A 22,898-nucleotide genomic window follows, 5' to 3' on the forward strand; every position below is an offset into this window, starting at 1 on the left:
TCAAATCCTTCATGAAAAATTCCTTTAGCTAAAATGCCTTACTCATACAAACAGGGATAAAATTACAAAGACTTTGGTCGACAGACTTTAGATTTTTAAGGCTTAATTAAAAGCCTTGGTTGACCGACCATTTTGCGTGTTAAATGCTTCAGTCGACCGACCTGGCAGGAAGTCAAATCTTTGACTTGGCTCAGGTGACTAAACAACTTTTGAACTAAGCTTCCTAGGTTGACCGAACCTTAAAACTGACCTTTTCTATCTACCCCGGCCGACCGAACTTATAGTTTAAAAAACACCTCAGTCGACAGAACTTATCCTGTCGGCAAACCGACCTAAAGCTCGATTGACCGAACCTAAAAAGGTTTGATTTTCGCCCTGGCTCAACCGACTGATCACCTTTCACGGCTAACCAAAGACGTTGAAGGTCAGCCGACCGAACCTCTTGGGTTCAACAATTTTTACTGCGATTAATTGAGGTTAATTTTAATTAAACTTCATTAAAATTTTTTCAAAATTCCTCCTATGTCCCCAACAGTTATATGTTGTGGAAAAACTATATATACACCTTCATTTGTCTAGATTAGATAGATATTAGCATTTTAATTAGCAAAAAATTTTCTCTGAAATATTTTATACTCTCATTGCTTATACTCCATATTTTCAAACAGATTATTCATACTCTCTCTTGTTCTTGCTTTCTAAAATAAATTTTAATGTAGAGAGTATTATATTTGTATACTCCTCATTTGCAAATCAATTGCAACTGGAATGGAGTTAGATTCTTATTATTGTGTGCATTTTCATACATTATTCTTAAAGCTTACTAATCTCTCATTCGTGCATTGTCTGATATTGATTTTTGAGAGTAAGCTAAGTTATTCCCATTATATTTGATTGATGAATATTATTTGGGAAGAACTCATATTTGCTTCAGGCATCCTTATTGTCAAAATTCAAAAGCTAGCTTGTGCTTTTGATATAATATGTTTTTGCAAGTTCAAATCCTAATCTCTATTGTACTTAATATTCGAAAAATATTTGTTGAGATATTTGATTAGGATTTCGTAGTTCCTTTGATTGTTCATTTGTTATAATATCTTGAATCAAAGGTAGCACTCTCACGCTTGTATTTATACACACTCATTAAGAGCTGATATATTGTTTAACCAAAACTCACTTAAGCATAAATCTTTATCATCTGTGAGTGCATTGGTTGTATTGTACTTATTGGTACATATTTGCTTAGTTGAGAAGCATTTTTATTGTACACGAAAATCTTTGTGATTATTGTCGTAACTCCCGACTTGTGGTCGGAAGAGGATTGCACTTGCCTGTAACATGCACTAGATGGTTTAGACCTGGTTAAGAAAACCAAGTACGCCTTTCTAAAGTGCGGTTGAAAAAGTTGGGGTCAGCCCTGTTAATCTGACCTGGGATTTCCCTTACCTAGTAAGAAAAAGGTGTTGTAATCGGGGTCGCTCCACCCATTAAGTAAGCCATAGTGAAATCCTTTTGCTTGTGAGCTTGAGGCGAGGACGTAGGCAGTATTGGCAGAACCTCGATATCATATCTTGTGTCATTCTCTTCCTTGTGCATTTTATTTTTCAGTACTTTAAATTCAGCTCATTTATGTTTGATTATTTATGTATTAACTACTTTACATACATGTTTTAAATAATTGTGAGAATTGTGATTGATTAGATAGATCTTAGGTTGTGCAATATTGTTGTTATTCGATTTAACGTAGGAAGAAAATTTAAAAATCTCCAATTCAACCCCCTCTTGGGAATACACCAATTTCAACACCGACATCTCGGGGAGAATGTTGAACCATGGCTCTGATACCAGTGTTGGGTGGTCTATGGGTTTTCTCAACCTCAAAAGCTAGCTCATGGGGTGAGACTTTCCCTCACACTTAATAACTGACCACCAACCCCTTCCACAATCGATGTGAGATAACTCTTAACAAATTTGTTATTATCAAAACGAGATTAAACCTTATTAGGCCGATAAGGATACTTGATATATTACAATATCACTAGGATAATCCTACAAAGATGTTTTTTTTTTCTTTTCTTTTCTTTTCTTGTGATAATAGGTTTGCTAGGTTATGTCTACAATATGACAAGTGGACCTTCTCGATGTGTGTGTGACAAAGAAACCACAATTAAATTTTGCTTATTCAAAATCAAATCGCACAAATTTTATGAAAACACTCAAAGTGAATGGTAGAAATAAACCAAGTTTTTCTTTTCATATATTATATGAATTTTCATATTTAGTTTTGTGATTGTGAGTAGTGTAGGAATATAACCTAGGAAACCCTAGATATATAAGGACTTTTATACATGCGCTTCATTGAGTCAACTTCAGTTTCAAGAACTCATAAGTCAGTTGAAATCAAGATCAATTGACTTGGAGTATGGAGCTTGGAGCTAAAAATGTATCCTACTGTAGTGATTCAACTCAAACATACCATAGAATGATGGTACTTACTCTTCTTATCGCCTAATGATCAATGGCCTCGTGCTCCTTCTTCTCTGGGAATGAATAGTATTAGTGCATTTGCTTCGGCCTGCAAAACCAACACAGTTCTAATTATTTCTTTCTTTCTTTTAGTGTGTACGTGCGCACATTGCCCAGCTCATGTTTAGCCCGTGAGCTCTTTGGAAAATCGTTTCCAGTTGTGGCAATGCATTATAAGCATTCTTCTCCTCTTGCACTTCTCCATCTCTCTAAGTTCAATCAAATATAGTTCTTTTACATTGCCTTTTTGAATTGAGTTTGGAACGACGGGCCCATAATTTGTCTTGTGCTTGGATTTCTCGCTTTTTTCTTCTTGCTCATAATTTTGCTATAGGATTTTGCCTTGTTTAAACAGTTAAAAATAATGGTTTCTGCCTTGGTCCGGACTGTCATCAATATGGCGGCTTTGCCTGCAGCACATCTGTTTTCACATTTTAGAAGCTTATATATAACGTATAAGAGTATATAGGTCAACCTTTCATGATTTTCATTTTATGGTTGATACAATAATTTATATCTATTAATTATATTGACTAATCTAAATTACTATGGGTATCTAATTATATATATTGATGCTGCACAATTTGAAAAATAGTAATACAACTCACCACGTGATTGATGTGAATTGCCTTTCAAACACCCAAAACTTGTAAAACAAAATGACGAGAGGAAATTTTAAAAATGGCCTTCCTGTGCCTAAGTTTGTCTGTACCTGAATATGTAGAAACTTTGATGGAGAGGGATTCAGACTTGATTAAAAACTGTGATTATTGGGCTTGATTCAAGACTTCAAAGCTTAATTGGACTTTAATTTGAGAATTGAGATTCAATTAGACCCTAACTAGAGAGTTGGGAAGGCAATTGGGCTTGGTCTTGTTATTTGAGGTCGTTAGGACATAGAACCCTATTGATTTGGTTCTTGCGACGAAGGCATAATTGGACCTGAATTGGTATTTAGGTGGAGTTTGGGCTCATATGCATGTTTCAAGAGGTTTTGGTTGATTTGTAACATTGACTTTGTGTTTTTGTGCTTGTGTAGGCGATAAATCAAAGGTAAAACAACGAAGGCTTTCTTTTGAATTGTCCTTTTGTTCTTACGACTTTGCTTGTATGTTTATGTTTTGATTTTGATGTGGTGAGACAGATGGATATAATGTGGAGAAGTGACCTAAATATAGGTGATAATCAAAAATAGGAAAGCAAGTAAACTAGATGTGAAACACACCCTACAAAAAACAAAAAAAAAAAAAACAAAAAAGCAAAAAACAAAACACAGGAAGTTTCATAAAGCTCATAAGTGAAATCAAGGTAATTTTATTAGACAAACCATCCCTCAAAGCGTTAAGTACGTATAAATACCCTTATTATTTTATTTCCCATCACTCAAGACCCACTTGCACACATGTATAGGTAAAATAGAGAAAGACATAAAAACAATATGTGAAAACTAATAAAATGACATGCAAAAAAGAGCAATCTTGAGTGACATTTGAATAATTTCTGTTAGCACCGAAAGAGTCCATAGATGAGTTTGATACACATGGGTGAACACCAACTTGACCCAAAAGTTTAAGTTTATTGGGTCTTGGGTCCAATCATGTATATAGGCACCTATCATCCACTCAATTTTTTCAATGTGGGACAAACTCACAAGTGGAATTCTTAACAATCTTCACCTCACTTGTGAGTTCTAGCTACTCCCCCTTGAATAGAAACCATCTCCCTCATGGGAGTAAGTCCAACTCTCCAACAGTTGCTCAAGTGGACCTTACCACTACGCCTTACGTGCCTCTGATTGCATTCCACGTGCCTCCGAACCAAACCTACTTCTCAAGTTTTGACCCTATTCGGATCCATCTTCCAAACCTAGATGATTCTTATTGGCCTCGGTCACACACTTGGTCCTCAATTGTTAGCACGTCAGGAGAATTAGCTTCGAGTATCGAATTTTTTTTTTACGATCTTGCTCGCCCAGAGTTACGAACCGTGGGCTTTGATACCACTTTGTTGTGCAAATTAATGCACAGCGGAAACTAACTTGGATCGTGCAATGCAGCAACCAACGATGAACAATACGGAAACATATTGGTGGAGTATGTGACTCATATTGAGTAAAACACATGCACAAGGAAAGCATGGTGAGGAAAAACAAGGAAGTCAGGCTGCAGGAAGAAATAGTCGACGGTTACATCAACGATTTAGCCTCGGGAAGAAACCATCGACGTTTTGTTTGAAACCATCAAAGGTTTTGTTCAGCGCTATTTTGGAATTTTGAATTGGGAAGATCAGTAGGTTGGGGATTAGTTGGCACAACCTCTGAGGATTGATACAAGGGTATTTGGGAAAATTCCTAACTCCTTTGTATGTATAGGGTTAGCATATATACAATGTTGTAACCCTGGTTTGAAGAAGATAGTGAAAATCAATCACTGCTTAGTCCCGTGGACGTAGGCACATTGCCGAACCATGTTAATTTTTGTGCCATTGTTTATTTATTTCCTTTATTTATATGTGTGTGATTGTGTTTCCATATTGTTCATCGTAAATGACTAGGATTTTTTCTCCGAAGTTTGACATTGTCAAGTTCGACGGATCAGGAAATTTCGGACTTTGGTGGAGGATGGTTAAGGACTTGTTAGTGGAGTAGGGGATGATGAAGGAATTATACGAAAGGCAGCCTGAAGGCATGAACGACATGAGTTAAAAGGAGTTGGACGCGAAGGTTGTGGTGACTACAAGGCTTTGTCTGGCTAGTGACGTGATGTATCACGTCACGGATGAGGAATCGTCAGCGGCAGTTTGGCTGAAACTGGAGAGTTAGTATATGTCTAAGGCATTGACGAACAAGTTGTATCTTAAGCAAAAACTATATAGGCTTAAAATGTCAAAGGGTTTGGATCTGAATCAACACAACAACGTGTTCAATCAGATCATCAGTTATTTGAAGAGGGTTGATGTGATGTTTGAAGACGAAGACAAGGCGTTGATGCTACCGAATTCCCTACCTACATCTCTTACATATAAAAACTTGGTTACAACTCTGACATGGGGAAAAGAAACTCTAGAATTGGAGGACATCACAAGTGCTCTTTTGGGTTTTCATCAGAGGAAGAAGACCAACGATGAGAATTCACAAGGTGAAGGACTTGTAGTGAAGGGTAACCAGGATTGTGGGAGACGCAAGTTGTAGAGTGGACCGAGTAACAATAAGGCTCGGTCCAATTCCAGGAAGAGGAAGGACATACAGTATTTTAAGTGCGGAAAAAAGGGGCACATAAAATCAGATTTTTCAAAGAGGAAGAAAGGGAATGCAAAAAATAAAGAGGGTTGATCAAAATCGACGAATGTAGTGGAAGAATGAGACTCAGAGAGCGGTGATGGTGATATGTTTTCGATTTCATTTGGTTCAAATCATCTCACAAATTCTTGGGCATTAGATTCAACATGCTCCTATCAAATAATACCAAACAAAGACTATTTCACCACTTACAGGTTGATAAATTCTAGTAATGTTCTGATGGGAAATGATGCTTCATGCAAAATCTTCGAAATAGGGATTATCAGAATCAAAATGTTTGATAGTGTTGCAAGAATGTTATGTGATCTTAGGCATATACTAGAGTTAAGGAAGAATCTAATTTCGTTGGGCACTTTAGGCTATAATGGGTTTAGTTACAAGTATGCAAGTGGGGTAATGAAGGTGAGTAAAGGCTTTCTAACCATGATGAAGGGGTAGAAATTACTGGGGAATATCTATGCACTGCTAGGTACCACAGTTGTAGGTGGAGCTTCAGCTACAGAGTCTGAATCAAATAGTACTATCTTGTGGCATATGCGATTAGGACATATGGGTGAGCGTGGTATGATGGAGCTTCATAAGAGAAATCTTTTGAAGGGTGTCAAAACATGCAAGCTGAATTTCTGCATATATTGTGTGCTTGGGAAATAGAATATGGTGCAGTTCATGACAGCCACACACAAGACGAAGGGAATCATTGACTATATTCATTCAGATGTTTGGAGGCCAATAAGGATAGCATCACGAGGAGAACATATTTACTTCATGAGTTTTATTGATGATTACTCACGAAAGGTCTGGATGTACTTCATGCGGCATAAGTCAGAGACGTTTGCAAAGTTTAAATTATGGAAAGCTAAAGTGGAAAACCAAATTGGAGAAAAGTCAAATGCCTTAAGTCAGACAATGGAATTGAGTACACTGATTTGAGGTTCAAGGATTTGTCCGAGCAACATGGCATTAGGAGATATTTCATAGTATGCAATGCACCACAAAAAAATGGTGTGTCAGAAAGGATGAACCGAACTATATTTGAAAGAACTCGATGTCTCAAGTTGAATGTTGGACTTGCAAATAATTTCTGGGCAAATGCAGTAAATATGATGTGTTTCTTAATTAACAAATCACCAAGGGTAGCACTAGATGGGAAAGTTGCAAAGGAGGTATAGACAGGCAGCGCAGTAGACTACTCTAGTTTGAGGGTGTTTGGATGTCCAGCCTATGTGCACAATTCTAGTGAGCAGAGATCGAAACTTGATGCAAAGTCTAGACAGTTGAACTTTTTGGGGTATCAGAAAGGGGTAAAAGGGTTCAAGTTGTGGGATCCAAAAGCAAACAAAGTGGTGATCAGTAAAGATGTGGTTTTCGATGAGAAAGTCATGTTGACTCAGGAAGCAGAAGAGAAATAGGTACCAAAAAATTGCAGCAGCAATGAGCACATGGTACAGGTGGAACTAGAAACTCAAGGTGGAGATGACAATGTTAAGAATGCAGGGAGTCCTAGTTCAGGAGACCAGCAGCATCGCAGTATAGCTATGAACAGACCCAGATGCACTGTCAGGCCACCCCCCCCCCCCCCCAAGTATGGATTTGATAATTTGGTTTCTTATGCCCTCATTACTAGTAGCAGGGATCCTACTACTTTTCAAGAGGCGGTACACAGCCAAGAGAAAAGTATATGGATAGATGCTATGGTGGAAGAGATGGAGTTTTTGCATAAGAACCAGACGTGGGAGTTAGTGGAGCTACTATAGAGGAAGAGAGCGATAAGATGCAAATGGGTGTATAGGAAGAAAGAAGCGGTATTAGAAAAATAATGAGAAAAGTTCAAGGCAGGCTCAGTTAGTAGCAAAGGGTTACTCACAAAGGAAAGTGGTTGATTATGATGAGATCTTCTCCCCTATGGTCAGACATACTTCCATTAAGGCAGTGTTGGGATTGGTGGCACATTTCGACGTGCATTTGAAGCAGATGGACATAAAGACAACATTTCACCATGGTGATTTGGAGGAGCTGATTTACATGGTACAACTAGAAGGGTTTAGTCAACCTTGACAGGAAAATTTGGTCTGTAAACTGAGAAAGTCACTTTACGGGCTGAAGTAATCTCCGAGATAGTGGTACAAGTGATTTGGCTCCTACATGATCTAGATTGGCTACAAGAAATGTGAGTATACTGTGTTTATGTGAAAAGCATTGATGATGGTTCATTCATTTTTCTATTGCTTTACGTGGATGACATGTTGATTGCTGTGAGGAGTATGACTAAGTTCAACAATTTGAAAACCTTGTTGAGCAAAAAGTTTGACATGAAAGATTTGGGTGCGGCCAAGAAGATTCTTGGGATGGATATTCGTAGGGATAGAGCTTCCAGGATATTGTGGTTATCTCAACGGAGCTACGTTGAGAAGGTGTTGGAGAGGTTTGGCATGGATAATACAAAATCGGTGAGTACACCGTTGGTAAATCATTTTAGTATGTCTACCGCCCAGTGCCCAAAGACAGACGATAATGTTTGTGACATGTCAAAAGTCCCATATGCCAATGCAATATGGTGCCTGATATATGCTATGATTTGTACAAGACCAAATCTAGCACAACTTGTTAGTGTGGTGAGCAATTTTCTTTCAAATCTAAGTTAACATCATTGGGATGCAGTCAAGTTAATTTTCAGATACTTGAGGGGTACTATAAACTATGACATCATGTTTAGCAGACAACAAGGTGATATTTCAATGATAGGATTTGTGAATGCAAACTATGCAGGGGACTAGGATGACAAAAGGTTTACCATAGGGTATGTATTCATCCTTGTGGGAGGGCCTATTTGTTGGAGTTCCATGGTTCAGTCACTTGTTGCATTATCTACTACCGAATCGGAGTATATGATAGTTGTTGAAGCTATCAAGGAAGCTTTGTGGCTTACATGATTGGTCAAGCAGCTAAGTATTCAGTAAGGTGAAGTTCAACTGCATTATGATAGTTAGAGTTCCATTTATTTGGCGAAGAACCAGGTGTATTATGCGAGGACCAAGTATATAGATGTGAGGTTCCACAGGATCACGGAATTGGTTGCTTCTGGTGAACTACTGCTTGAGAAAATTCACACTTCTAAGAATGCAGTAGATATGTTGACAAAATCTGTTACCACAAACAAGGTCAAGCATTGCTTGGACTTGATCAATGTCTCTAGTTGCTAGATGGAAGGCGTCCCAACCTACTATCCCAGGTGGAATTGTGGGTTATACTTTCATATTTCTCCTAAGAGGTGAATATTAGCCTAGGTGGAGATTGTTGGAATATGTGACTCATATTGAGTGGAACACGTGCACAGTGAAAGCATGGTGAGGAAAAACAAGGATGCCGAGCTACAGGAACAAGCGATCAATTGTTACATCAACGGTTTAACCTTGGGAAGAAACCGTCAGCGTTTTGTCTGAAACCGTCGATGTTTTGTCTGAAACCGTCAATGATTTCAGTCTCAGTAAGAAACCATCGACGTTTTGTTGAAACCGTCGACTGTTTTATTCAGTGTTATTTTTGAATTTTGAATTGGGAAGATCAATGGGTTGGGGATTCAGAAGCATAACCTAGGGGGGATTAATACGGGCGTATTTATGGAACTTCCTAAGTCCTTTGTATGTATAAGGTTAGCATATTTACAATGTTGTAACCCTGGTTTGAAGAAGATAGTGAAAATCAGTCACCGCTTGCTCCCGTGGATGTAGGCCCATTACCGAACCACGCTTATTCTTGTGTCATTGTTTATTTGTTTTCCTTATTATCTGTGTGTGATTGTGTTTCCGTGTTGTTCATCATTGGTTGCTGCATTGCACCAATTCAGGTTTGTGTTTCCACTGCGAATTGATTTGCATAACAATTTCTAATAGAATTTAAACAATTAATAATAAGTTATAATCATAATTAATTTTATAGATTAAAGTATGAATAGTAAAAGTTATTTGTAAGAATTTATATTTTCTTTGTCATTATAGAATATGAGAATGGATACAGATATAAGAACTATTATGACACAATACAAATGTAATAAACTATTTAGAATTATAAAATATTATTTAAAAAAATATATTACAGATGATAAATACTAAATTCTAATATTTATATGATATTATATTGGAAACACACCCTAGGATTATGCATGAGTCCGCACACACCCACAAAGAAAATTTAAAAAAAACAAGAAGAAGAAGAAGAAGAAGAAGGAGAAGAAGAAGAAGAAGACAACAACAACAACAATAGAAAAGAAGAACACAACAATTTACGTGTCTCAAAAATATGCCGACACGTCTCTATGCAATTTTTATTATCTCATCAATGAAAACAACCTTAGACTTTGAACACTTGACAATAACAACAAACTCTTCATAAATTCAAATATTGCATAGGTCCCAATCATTGTATTCTATTTGATTATCATCTTACTAAATAAGTTAGAATTCAATTCTTGAGCATATTTTCAAATAATAATAATAATAATAATAATAATAATAATAATAATAACTAAGAAATGTAGGAGCAACACAACTGTTACAACCATAAAATCATAATAAAAATTAAAAGAAAAAATCCTCCTCAAATTTAAAATGACAACTTACAAATCACTTAATTAATGGTTTAGGAAATAAAAGTCCATTTCCCATCATTTCACAATTTACTCATTAATAAAATTTCTAAACCACATGCCTAGTGTTGCATCTAAAATTCAAATAACGCATTTTTTATTATTCTTTATTCAAAAATCAATAAAACATGTATATATATATATATATATATATATATATATTTATATATCATACTTCAAAAATAATAATTCAATGTGAAATTACATTGTAAACAAATATGTATCATGATTTTCTAATAAGACAATATAGTAGCCTCAAATTTAAATGTCCAAACTCAATTTTTTAAACCACCAACTTTGAATAAATAAAAGGAGACAGAACCTAGTTATATTAAATACAAAGTAGAACCACCATTTACAACCAGTAAATTGCTCCATAACCAAATGCCTACAGAAAAAGTTACGTTAATTCTCATGCTCATTCCTTTCCAAGCATGACAACTTAATTTCATATACCAATAAGATTTTTTTTTTTTTCATAATAAAAAGTTTGGAATCAAGATTTTTGAAAAAATTCAATATATGCGCAATTATTAATTATTTTTCCTCTTAAATTGAAAATAACGTTCGAGTCTATGATTGTTGAAAAAAATGACACAGAAAAATAAAAGATATAATATAATATGTTGACTTTTTGAGTCTTATTCCTATTTTGATGCTGACAAAACACTTGAATTTTATCTGTGTGTTGAGTGCCTGAACAGGTCTATAATCTAGCACGCACATATGATAAGGGAAAAATGGAAGCCATAAAGAATTTCGAGCTATACAACTTGGCATATTCCATGACAGATTAGAAGAGTAAAAAGGAAGAAGACATTTATTTTTATTGTAATTGCATTTAGGTTGTGGTCTATAATAATGCATGACATGCATGATATGAATTTCAAACTAAAAAATGACCATAGACTGACCTTAAGAGACCATACCTTTTACGAAAAACCTCTTTCATTAAAGACTAAAATCATACAAAGGTTTTAATATGCTTTTGAAAACAAGTCAATGCCAAAATTGCATTTTTATCCAAGCTCAATCGACCGACCATGCTTAGGCCAAAAATCAACATTTTACAAAGCTCAGTCAACTGACCAGTTTTTCAATTGAGTTTCCTCAGTCGACTGAACCTCGTAAAATTTGAATTTTACTTTAAGGCCAGTCGATCGAACTTGATTTTCTAGGCATACTTAAAAGCTCAGTCGACCAGCCATGGAAGAACAAAATGAACTCAGTCGACCGGCCTTCAAAGGCTTAGCCGACTGACTATTGAGGCCAATTGACCAAACCCACAAAGAGTTGGAAATCACACAAGCTCAGTCAAACGACACTTTGGTTAGTCGACTAAACCTCTCGGGTTTGGCTATTTTTCAGCGCTTAAACATAATTAATTTTTATTTAACAATTTTAAAAATACCCTACATGTCCCTAACGGTCATATTTTGGAAGTAGTCTATAAATAGTCCCTCATAACTCAATTTTTAATTAATGCTCATATTGAAAATCCTCCCAAAACATTTTTGTATTTTATTGATTTATACTCTCTTACATTTATCATTTTATAAATCCTTTGAGAGAGCATTCATTTTTTCTTTCATCTCGTTCATTTGCAAATTGATTGCACTTAAAGGTTATTGAAAGAAGGATATATTTCTGGGTATTAATTCTTTGTAAAACATTTTACTCTCACTTAACTCTTGTTTTGAAAATCATCTTTTTGAGAGTAAACTTTGAGTGTTTCCCATATTATTTCTTTGATAAATATTTGTGGGGAAAACTCTTCTTAACTTGTGAATTTTGAGCATCTTCATTGCATGATTCAAAAGCTTACATTGTGTTTATTGCATAAATATTTTTGTAAGCAAATCTCCAACATTTCCTACACTTCATTTTGAAAAATATTTTAGAAGATATTATTTGGGTTATAGATCTTTGAAAAACACTTATTGAATACTTTTATTTATATCATAGATCATTATCAACATTTTCTCTCACATTATTTCTTAAATATATTTTTGAGAGAAATACCACACTTACTTGAGCTTTAAATTCATATCTTGTGTCAGTGCATTAGTACTTTAAATTTGTACACATCTACTTTTGTAGAAGCATATCTTTGTACACAAACTTTAATATTTATTGTATTTCAGACGAAGCCTGAAGAAGGAGACTCGCCCTGTAAGGAGTTCCAGTTTGGCTCGAACCCGATTAGGTGAGTTAGGAGGTGCACCATCCTATAAAGTGTGTACGGCTTGGTTTCGTCCGAAAAGTGAACCGAGGTGACTCTGCCTCATAAGGAGAACTGGTTGTAGCTCAGCCCTGTAATTGAGTTGGGGAGACTTCGCCCCGTAAGGAGTACTGGTTGTAACTCAGCCCTATAATTGAGTTAGGGAATCTCTGCCCCATAAGGAGAGTGTAAGTGGCATCACTCCACCCAGTTAAAGTGAGCACTTAGTGAATCCTTGAACTGCTGACTTAAGGCGGAGACATAAGCAAGATTGACCAAAACCCAATAACAAATTTTGTGTTATGCTTTCTCTTTCCCTGCACTATTTAATTTCTGCACTTGTATGCTACCATTCAACTTGTTGTGAATGCTATATGTGTTCTTAAATATTTGAATATTTATTTATTTGAGAAATTGGTAACTACTTAGAAAAACCCTAGGTTGTGAAATACTATATATAATTTAAATTTAACCTAAAAATATTTTCAATACCCAATTCACCCCCCTTTTGGGAATACATCATTCCTATCATAACATTCATAATAACAAAAATACATATACTTATTAGAAGATGAGATGTGTTCTTAAAGTCGAGTTTGCGCCTAAGGAGAACATATCTCAATGTTATACCCATTACAAGCACAACCTCCAAGACTACTCAATGGGATCGATTTTGTGTGCACTCACAAACACTAGAACTATTGGAGATATAATATTTAATTACCCAACAATGCTAAATGAGAAGAGAACAAAAAAAGAAAAGAAAAATATATGTTACCTCTTGTTTAAACTGATTAACATGCTTTTATAGGATAAACTAAACTAACTTCCGGTTGTAACAAACATGAAACCATGAATATAAGAGTTAATATTCTAAAAATTGTCAAAATTAATATATTAAAAAAAGCATATATATAGTTAAAAATAATATCGATGCCTATTTAATAAATATGTATTAAATAGTTGTCAATCTTCTTCTTCTTCTTCTTCTTTGGATGGCCTTAGACGCAAATCCCTAACCCCAACTCTCCTAATTTATCTACAAAAAAGGGCTTTAGGTGCCACATGCCACAAGTTTGCTTTGTGAAAAGGAATGGTGAAGAAATAAAAATGTAATGAAAATTTGAGTAGAAACTATGATCAAATTAGGTGATAATTTTGATTTTTTATGACTTGAAAATTCTAACCTAGACAAGCCCTTCCGATCCACCAAAGCAACACCAAACCGAGGGCATGAAAACCTTACTGTCGACAATTGACGCATTCCTAGTAATTCACTACACAAGAGGAAAATCAAACATAGGACCTTAAGGCCATCAAAGCCCAACTTCGCCTTCGAACAAATCTAGTTGGGCTCAAATGATAAATTTGGTTCTATTCTTTTCAATTCTATTTCATTCCTACATAAAACACATGAAGTTATTGAAAAGGTTATTGCAAAAAGGAGCTTTAGCATTATGCTTATATTATATATAATTCCGAGATAATTCAATCCACTGATTCTTGAAGTCAATTCAACAATCGTTTCTCCATTCAAGGTAAATGATTGTATGCTTTTCAAACATTAGGTAATCCTGATGCAAAGTATACATGTTAGATTATTACTTAATGGTACTTTCATCTCACAAATAGAATGGAAATGTTGTATTAGTATGCGAAAACTGAAAATTACTCCCACAAATAATGCCTCAACGTGTTCTATTACTTCTGATTCTTATTGATTTTTTCTCCTTTCCCCAAATTGTTTGTGTGAAAAGGCTCAGAACATTATGTATTCAGCTTGATTCACATCACTCAGACATCTTTTCTCAAAAAAAGATTTCACAAAAATGAGTTTTCAAGGATTTTCCTTCAAAATTGATTTCAAATTACGTTGCTCTTGATTATCAAAAGTATTTAAAAAGATGATTATGATACTTATTCAAATTGCATGCTTTAACTGCTATTTTCAATAATTAAAATTTCAATTTTCTAGTAAAAATTACTCCATGAATTGACTGATGAATCTCACATGAAGAAATCAAGTAAACAAATATTTTATATCTCACATCATTAATTTTTTTTATTTTAAAAAGTTTAATCATACTTAAAAAAAAAATTTCTTCCTTAATAAGATTTGATGGGGAAGAATATATCAGAGGAGGTTTTTTTTATTTTCTTTTCATTTTCCTTCGTTAAGACTCCATTTAAAACTTAAAAGACATTAAGAAATAAAAAAATACAAATGAATTCACTTTTTCATATTTTATTATCAAGAAAGGTGAGCATATAGTAAATTAATTAATAAAATTTTGATTTTATACTCGAGGAACATTTATTTTTAAAAACTTTTGAATATATTAAAAAGAATTTTATTTAATATTGAGAAAAAAATATAATACAAATAATTTTCCTTTTCACATTATTTTTCTTTTCCCAAACAAAAATTCTTGATTAAATGAACCATTGATAAAATTTTTAAGTCAAATGTTTCTTTCACAGGTGGGTGTGGAAGAGTATGGCTTGTCCACAGACATCATCAATCCCCTTCTATTACAAGGAAGCACAAAGCAAGTACTTTTTTCTGGCAACGACAATAAGCAAAGAGTGATTTAAGTTCTGTTTGGTATTATTATTGCTTCCTATTTTTTATTTCTATTTCTCCACAGTAAAGAAATTAATTCTAAAAATATATTAATTTTCTGCTTCTGTTATTGATTTTTGACTGTTTGCCAAAAAACTGAAAATTAGATTTTGTGATCTTCAGTCATTTTGGTAATTTATTGCCAAAAAATTTAATATCTAGAAAAAAAAATTTTTAATTAAATTATTCATTTTATAGCTTCTAAAGTTAAATTAAAATTAAACGATCAAATAAATTTAAATATAATTAAAATAAAAATATGCTCACATTTCAAAAAAAAATAATTAAGACAATTACAAAATACCTTTACAACATTCAATTGTTATGCCCAATAAAATTTTTATTGTAAAGTAAATTTTGAAAGTAAAATAATTATAATAAATTTTATTTTTATTATAGTAGCTTTTAAGATGCATATTAGTTATAATCGTATTATTTTAATCATATTTTCATAATATTATTTGATTTAAAGATGAAAAAGGAGCATTTTTTAATTAATTTTCTAACTTGTATTAGTTTTATAAATGTTATACCAAACATACTATTAGTTTTTAATTTTTAGCTTCTGTTTTTTATTTTTGATTTTGATTTCTAATTTTTGCTTCTCTAATTTTTTACCATGATACTAAACAACCCCTTAGCAGTCCCATCATAGCAACCACTGAAATGCATATATTCAGATTTTTGGTTCTACTATCCTAAGTAAGAACTTTGTAAGAACCAATTTCAGATCACTCCACATTGTCTGCTCACCAAATAATTACTCGAGACTTGAGAGGCTGCCACGACAAGAACCTGCGAAAGATGAAGCGACACTCCCGGAGCTCGATTCTGTCCATCTAATCAATCATTTTCTATTTTATGTAATATTCATTTCGAGGGCAAATTGATAAAAATTTTCAGGCATGCAGATGTTTTTGTGCCAGTATCGAAGAATTCATGTTTTCTTCTTTACAGAAAGGTCTTGAATGTTGTACTAAAATTGTAATCCGTAAAAATTCTATATGATTTCGAGAAAGCCGCTATGGTGAAATCGGTAGACACGCTGCTCTTAGGAGGCAGTGCTAGAGCATCTCGGTTCGAGTCCGAGTGGCGGCATAGCATCTTCTAAAATAAACGAGATACACTAGGTCCTATAAATAAAGGGGGATTTCCCCCATTTGGTATCCAGTTCAGTTTCCAATCCCTGGACCAATATTGTTTACCTAGTAAAGATAATGTAATACAGAACAAATATTAGATATCCAATATTTCATAATTAATCTATGACTACAACTCTTTCTTTGGCTTCTACTTTTTTTCTTTTAAACATCTTAAAGTATCCTATATAGAGTTTAAATAAGGAAAATTACTATTACTTGACCATGTTTTTGTTGACAACTTGCAATAATTCATAGTGGTTTAGAGAGTAAATGCTAGAGGCATAGAAAAATAATTTTGTTAATTTATAATGGTAGACAAAGATAAAAATGTAATGAACTAATTAGTTATATAAAAATAATTAAAACATGTTTTACACACATCATGTGTACTCGCACAATCAAGGCATCTTATTCTCAGGCAATGCAGGCATAGAATACTGAAGAAACTCTTTCTAGGAAACACAAGAGATCAACTGCATTGTTAAATTATCGCCATGCTGGTCAAAAAAGAACACATAAGATTGAAGGAAAAGAAGTTACCTCCATGTTCTGCACTGCCTGTCTATGATATACAATAACGCGGTAAAACTTCCGTGGCTGTCATCATGGATGGAATAATATGTGAATGCATAATGCCCAGCATGGCAAGTGAACCATGCCTATATAAAGGTAAGTGGCGCTGTTCCATGCCCAAAGGGATTCAACCCAAGTCCAGAACTCACCAATATTCACATTGCCAGAACCTTCGAATATACCTTTGAAAACAAAGAAAGCAGCTGGGGGAAACCCAATGAATCCCAGTATCAGGTTACAAGCGACTCTGATGAATGATCTCAAGTTTCCAGCTCTAATGTCAAGCCTCAAGGGGTGAGCAATCAAGCACATTGGCACCATCAACAAAGCCCCAAGTTCTGCAGTGGCAAAGTTGATGACAGACATGAGACCCAAACCGATGAAGGCAGCAGAAATCATAACTGATTTCAGGAAAGCCCATTCTCTTTTTTGAGCTTGAAATGCAGTGTCACGTGAAAATGGAGAGCCCAAAATCAAGTACAAGATGAAGAGGTTGATCATCGAAAGCAAAACCCATGTTATGACATTAGTTTTGGGGGTACAATTGGGCATTTGACAGATGAAATACGGAAGGAATGAAACGATGGCACCCCATAAGTGTACAACAAACACTTGTTTTGCAGCAGGAAGCCACTTCCATGAATTAACAGTGACGCCATGATCACCATCAGCAAAGGCTGTGCGAGGAGCAGCGTTATCTTTTTTAAAATCAGCATAGAGAGATGCTGCAACCATTGGTAGGGGTGCAACAAGAAGTGCAAAAGCAATCATGTAGACTCCAACTGACACAAACTTACTAGGAGATGTCAAAAGGTACAAGAAAAAAGACTGATGAAATTTTTCAAGGAGGTTGTTTACTGATCGGATGACTCCTTCAATTAACCTGCATTAAAACAAATATGAGAACTTAAATGACACGAGAACAATGAACCTTCAATATAAAAAGATTTAGAATATTTAAAGAATAAGAAAAACTAGGAGGTTTTACATGTAATGGAAGTTCTTTTTCTTGCAAAAAAGATACCCATTAGTGTTTTTCTTTTTAATCATTTGAAAACATAATTGAGCCTAAAGAATGCACTAATAAATGAAAATGAAAGAAATGCACTGATTTTTTTTAAAGCATATTAAAATAAAAAAGAATAAAGTACAATGTGAGGAAGAAAAGACATCCTCCAAGAAACAGCCAAAACAATTACAATAATGCTGCCCACCAATCCCTTTGAAGATCGGCGACATGACCCAACAGAAAAAACCCAATCGAATGAGCCCAAAGAGAGGCCAAGAACACTACTCTATCCCACAACAAATGAGAAGTTGAATAAGCCTTAAAAATATGTATCCCTCTAAATCCAAAGGGTCCAACAAATAGCAAAGACTGCAGATATCAATAAAGCTCTTCCCTTTCCACTCTTTCCAAAGCCCCCTATCTTACTAGCAAGAAATCGCCCATAACCCAACGCGCCACGCTGCCACCCATGCTTCACCAAAAAAAAGAAAAAAATAAAATAGAGCTCCAATGATGGCTCACCACCCAACAATGAAAAAAAATGTGTGTTTGTTTCATTTGACTCATGGCACATCATACAAAAATTAGGACCACGAGGTCTTATAGTTCTAACCTATAACAATCACATGTATTAATCCTTTTGATCCAAATGAAGTTCCAAATCTTAAAGGGAACTGGGGTCTTCCAAATAATATTGCTCAAAGCAGTGTTTTAAAAGGCGAAGGCGTAAGGTGAGGCATTTTATCCTTCACGAGGCGAGGCATAAGCCTCAAGGCATTGAGGCGTAAGCATTTTGGAATTATTATTTTTTAAATATTTAATAAATAAAATCAATTTATATATAATTAAAAAAATACGAAAATTTTTAAAATAATAGAAAAAAATATAAAAACATAATTTTTAAATATCATATAGGCCAATTTTAAGTTTTAAGTAACAAACAAAAACAATATATGTTAAAAAAATAAGTATGAGCCATAAGAAAAAGCCAAATTAAATATGTCTAGTTTCTAATTTCTAAAAGCCAGCTGCAGCCAAAGGTAGCAGAGAGAACGAGAGGGTCGTGGAGAGAGGCGACAGACTGCAGAGGATTGCTGCAGAGAGACGACAGCTCTGAAGGGTTCATCAAAGGGAAAAAATACATCAGAAGGAGTCGTTGGAGGCAGATCAGAGTTGGAAGGGAACGTCAACTCGTCGGAGAGAGCAGAGGCTTCGTCCAGGCTTCGAAGAGAGAGCAGAGGCTTCGTCGAGGTTCGAAGAGAGAGCAGAGGCTTCGTCAGTCTTCGTCGAGGGGGTGGAGAAGAGTTTCAGTGCGTTCTGGGTTCTGACCTTTTAAATGTGTAAAAAACAGGAATCCCAAAAGGCGTACGCCTTGAATCTGAAGCATAAAAAGGCGAGTATTTTTTCCTGAGGCATACCCCTTCTCGCCTGAGGCATACGCCTTTGTGGACTCACGCATTTTCACTAACGCCTTGGTGCGTTTTAGGCCTAAAACGCCTCAATTACGCCTTTCAAATCACTGGCTCAAAGTAAAATGATTGGAAGAAGGTGTTTCAAAACGATGAAGGAAAAAAGACCTCGAAGAAAAAGAACACAAAAAATCCCCCACCCAATCTCTCATCAATCTAAGGGAACAAAAAGATTCAAAACATTAATTAAAGTAATGAGCCTATTAAGCTCTCTTTCACTGAGATTCCTATAGAAATGGAAATCCTAGGAAAAGAAAGAGCATATTGGTTCACCATGAAGCCAAGAAAGATTAAAAAGACAAGATGCCAATCTCCAATGAAATCTCACCCACTAGACATCCTCTTAAAACCGAACCCTGTTGCCACTACTCACTCCGAACTAAGAGGAAAGAAAAACCAAGCAACCCACAAAACAAACTTCTAGGGACTACATAAGATACAACACCATTTCCTCTAGTATCCCACCCATTACCATGACCTCCGTACTATTTCTAATCACCATGTGCCTTAGGGATTGAACCTCATAAGGGGAACTACCACCAAACATTTTCCAATTAGCGAGATGTTTTGAGGTACCACATTACCAAGGCCTAGTCCCCCTTCAAACTTATGTCTTCTAACCACCTCCCATCTAACAAGATAGTCCCTATTATTCTCCCCAATACCTAATCAAAGAAAATTATGCATCCGCATCTCGATCCACGTAAATTCTTTGTCCTTCTCTCTTTTGATTTTCACTATTTTTCGTGATTACTCTGTGTGCATAACCTTACAGCATGATTTCACAACAGAAACATAGTCGACTAAGCCTTGAAATCCCTCGAAAGCACTACCACCTAAATTATTGTTGATGACCACCCAACTTTTGGACATATTGATCTTTAATCCAATTTTTTTTCAAAATCTCTTGACAAGATAATGGCCTTTTGGAATTTCACAATATTATCATCGAGAAACAAAATTGTATCATTAGCAAACTAAAGATGTGACACCTCCACCTCCTTCCTTCTCAATTGAGAAACCTCTAATCACCCCCAAACTCTAGTATCACATGCTGAACACTTCACACCATGTGAAGGTCCAGGCAGCACTTGCCACAAACATGCTTAACTAGTCAACTGAAAGTAAACAAGTTCACAAGCATTGAAACAAAATTATGTGGAAGCATTGAGGAAGTGTGAAAGTAAACACGAGCAAACTTTGACCAGAATGATCAGATAGAAAGACTCTAAAAGCGTTCGCTAGAATAATCAGATAGACAAGACTGACGGGCATCATATATTGTTACATACTTCACTTCCATTCATAAAAATCCCTCTATTCATTTGGGTCATCATAAATAGCAAAAGTTCTGCTCAATTCAACTAAAATATTCAGACTTTTTTTATTTCCATTACTGCAGGCAATGGGACTTACTTTTGGGTGAAACAGAATTTGTAGAACGGAGTGTTTTAAAAAAAATAATTGTCCCCCCCCCCCCCCCCCAAAACAAAAAACCCACCCTTTTCAGGGTTTCATGATGAAAATAAAAGAAATATAAATGAGTACTAATTGGCATGGCTGTAAGCCAGCCAAGTAAACACTGGCCTCATCCCCCCCCCCCCCCCCCCCAAAAAACAACTTTTCAGGGTTTCATAATGGAAATAGAAGAAATATAAATGAGTACTAACCGGCCACCTCGCAGAAGAAATTCATTTTTCCTGGCTTTGTTATTCAGAGAGGCCACGGATGAAACCTCCAAAGTGATTGCATCAACTTGGTAATCACGAAAAGCACCATGGGGACCAGTGGGAACACCCAATGCCTAATAACAGAAAAACAAAAAAATAAAAACTTGTGTCGAATAGTGTGTTCCGCACATGCACACACAGGCGAGTGTAATAAAGGAACATAAGTTACATAAGCTCAATGATCAATCACCAAATATTTGAACCAACCAACACCCTCCACATCCCAGAGAGAGAGAGGGAGAGAGAGAGAGAGAGAGAGAGAGAGAGAGAGAGGGAGGGAGGGAGAGATGACCCTACCTGGAAATACAATGAACTTGCCAGCGTGGCTGAGCCTTGAACATAGTCTGCAACAGGGATGCCAAATTTCCATTGTGGATTTAAGGTACTGGCGACTTTTCCTAGCAACTCAAATATTTCACCCACAATCTTGACCCATTTTGATTCAATGAAGGACAACACTTTCTCCACCTTAACATGCAAACCTTGCCTATGTACAGCTAAAAAGTTCACAACATTGATGAGATCTAGGTTTGGCATCTGTCCGTTAGATGCCTCGGCATATATTCTAAGGGTGTCTTCTCCTTGTCCATCTCTATTCACAACCTTAATTACGAGGGCAGCAGCCATTGTCCCAGCACGCTTAAAATCATCAGTAATTTTATTTTCTTTCAGCTCATATAGAGTATTGCTTTCATCAGACAATTCAGCATTTAATTTCCCCAAACCACCAAGTACAGGTGTGTGATAATCTCTTAGCCAAGCAGCAACCGACATATACTCTCCAAACTGTGAATCTGCAGCAAGCCATATAATATCCTTGGCTAGCCAAGAAACTCGAGCAAGTAATGAGAATACAGAAAATGCAATGCCCAATGATAAAGCTTCAACTGGATCAATCTTCGCAGAATTATAGGGTGTCACCAGGACAATAGCTTCTTTCCCATCACCCCGTGGAGCTCTTATTATTCCCACTGTATTGAGACCAAAGGATGAACAACTAAATTTTTCTTGCATTGTCCCATAATCGAGGCCAGAAAAGAAATGCAGCAGATGAAACTGATCTGATTGAGGGTAAAACTTGTGATGACTAACTTCAGCACCCAAATCTGCCATATGCTGTGCTATCAATCTTGAAATTTCTCTGCAGCAGAATATGAAAAGGGAACCCATAAAATACAGGAGAAAAAAGGAACTTTGCACTGGGCTTTTGTTTGCTTTTTCCCATTCTTTTTATTGGATCAACATATATCATGAAGTGATGAGAGAGAGAAGGGAGAAAAAGAGAGATGAAATCGAAAAATAAGAAAAGATAGCTAAGTGGGAAGCAAAAATAATAAATAATAAATAAATAAATAACTTCAGAACTAATCCATCACAAAGCTTTCTCTCAAAAAGATCATTCTGCATCAAATACAGCGGTTCTACAATTTTATCCTAAACACCGTGCAAGGTGAACTAAAATATGTTTATTAAGAGCAATAATCAGTACTATATTACTAATAAATGATGCAAGCAATATATTTAATTTTAATATTTGGATTATTCATAGTCCAGTGTGTCTGTGTGTGCACAAATGCATACACCTAGCTGAACTGCTGAAGCATAAACGGATGCCAAATACAAATAGGTCAAGTTGACCATCTGAACCAAATAGCCAATGGACTT

The 22,898-nt window shown here is 35.4% G+C and overlaps 1 protein-coding gene across 6 annotated transcripts in view; it reads right to left on the bottom strand.

Annotated features, from left to right (window-relative positions):
• LOC131149040 (uncharacterized) overlaps positions 1-22,898 on the bottom strand; it is a 47,019-nt gene that overhangs the window by 1,738 nt on the left and 22,383 nt on the right. For 2 of the 6 annotated variants that reach the window (XM_058099080.1, XM_058099081.1), the window contains 3 exons: positions 21,531-22,374; positions 21,174-21,307; positions 16,785-17,908 (listed from right to left, as the gene is read on the bottom strand). In XM_058099080.1, the coding sequence (XP_057955063.1) occupies positions 17,056-17,908; positions 21,174-21,307; positions 21,531-22,374 (1,831 nt within the window). In that variant the 3' untranslated portion in view covers positions 16,785-17,055. Of the gene's footprint in view, positions 1-2,496; positions 2,576-14,019; positions 14,262-16,224; positions 16,516-16,784; positions 17,909-21,173; positions 21,308-21,530; positions 22,375-22,898 lie in introns of those variants that run through there. The other 4 variants (XR_009135115.1, XR_009135114.1, XR_009135116.1 and 1 more) reach the window with 4 other exon arrangements.

This window comes from Malania oleifera, chromosome 2 (genome assembly GCF_029873635.1).
Source record: "Malania oleifera isolate guangnan ecotype guangnan chromosome 2, ASM2987363v1, whole genome shotgun sequence".
NCBI classification, from domain to species: domain Eukaryota; kingdom Viridiplantae; phylum Streptophyta; class Magnoliopsida; order Santalales; family Ximeniaceae; genus Malania; species Malania oleifera.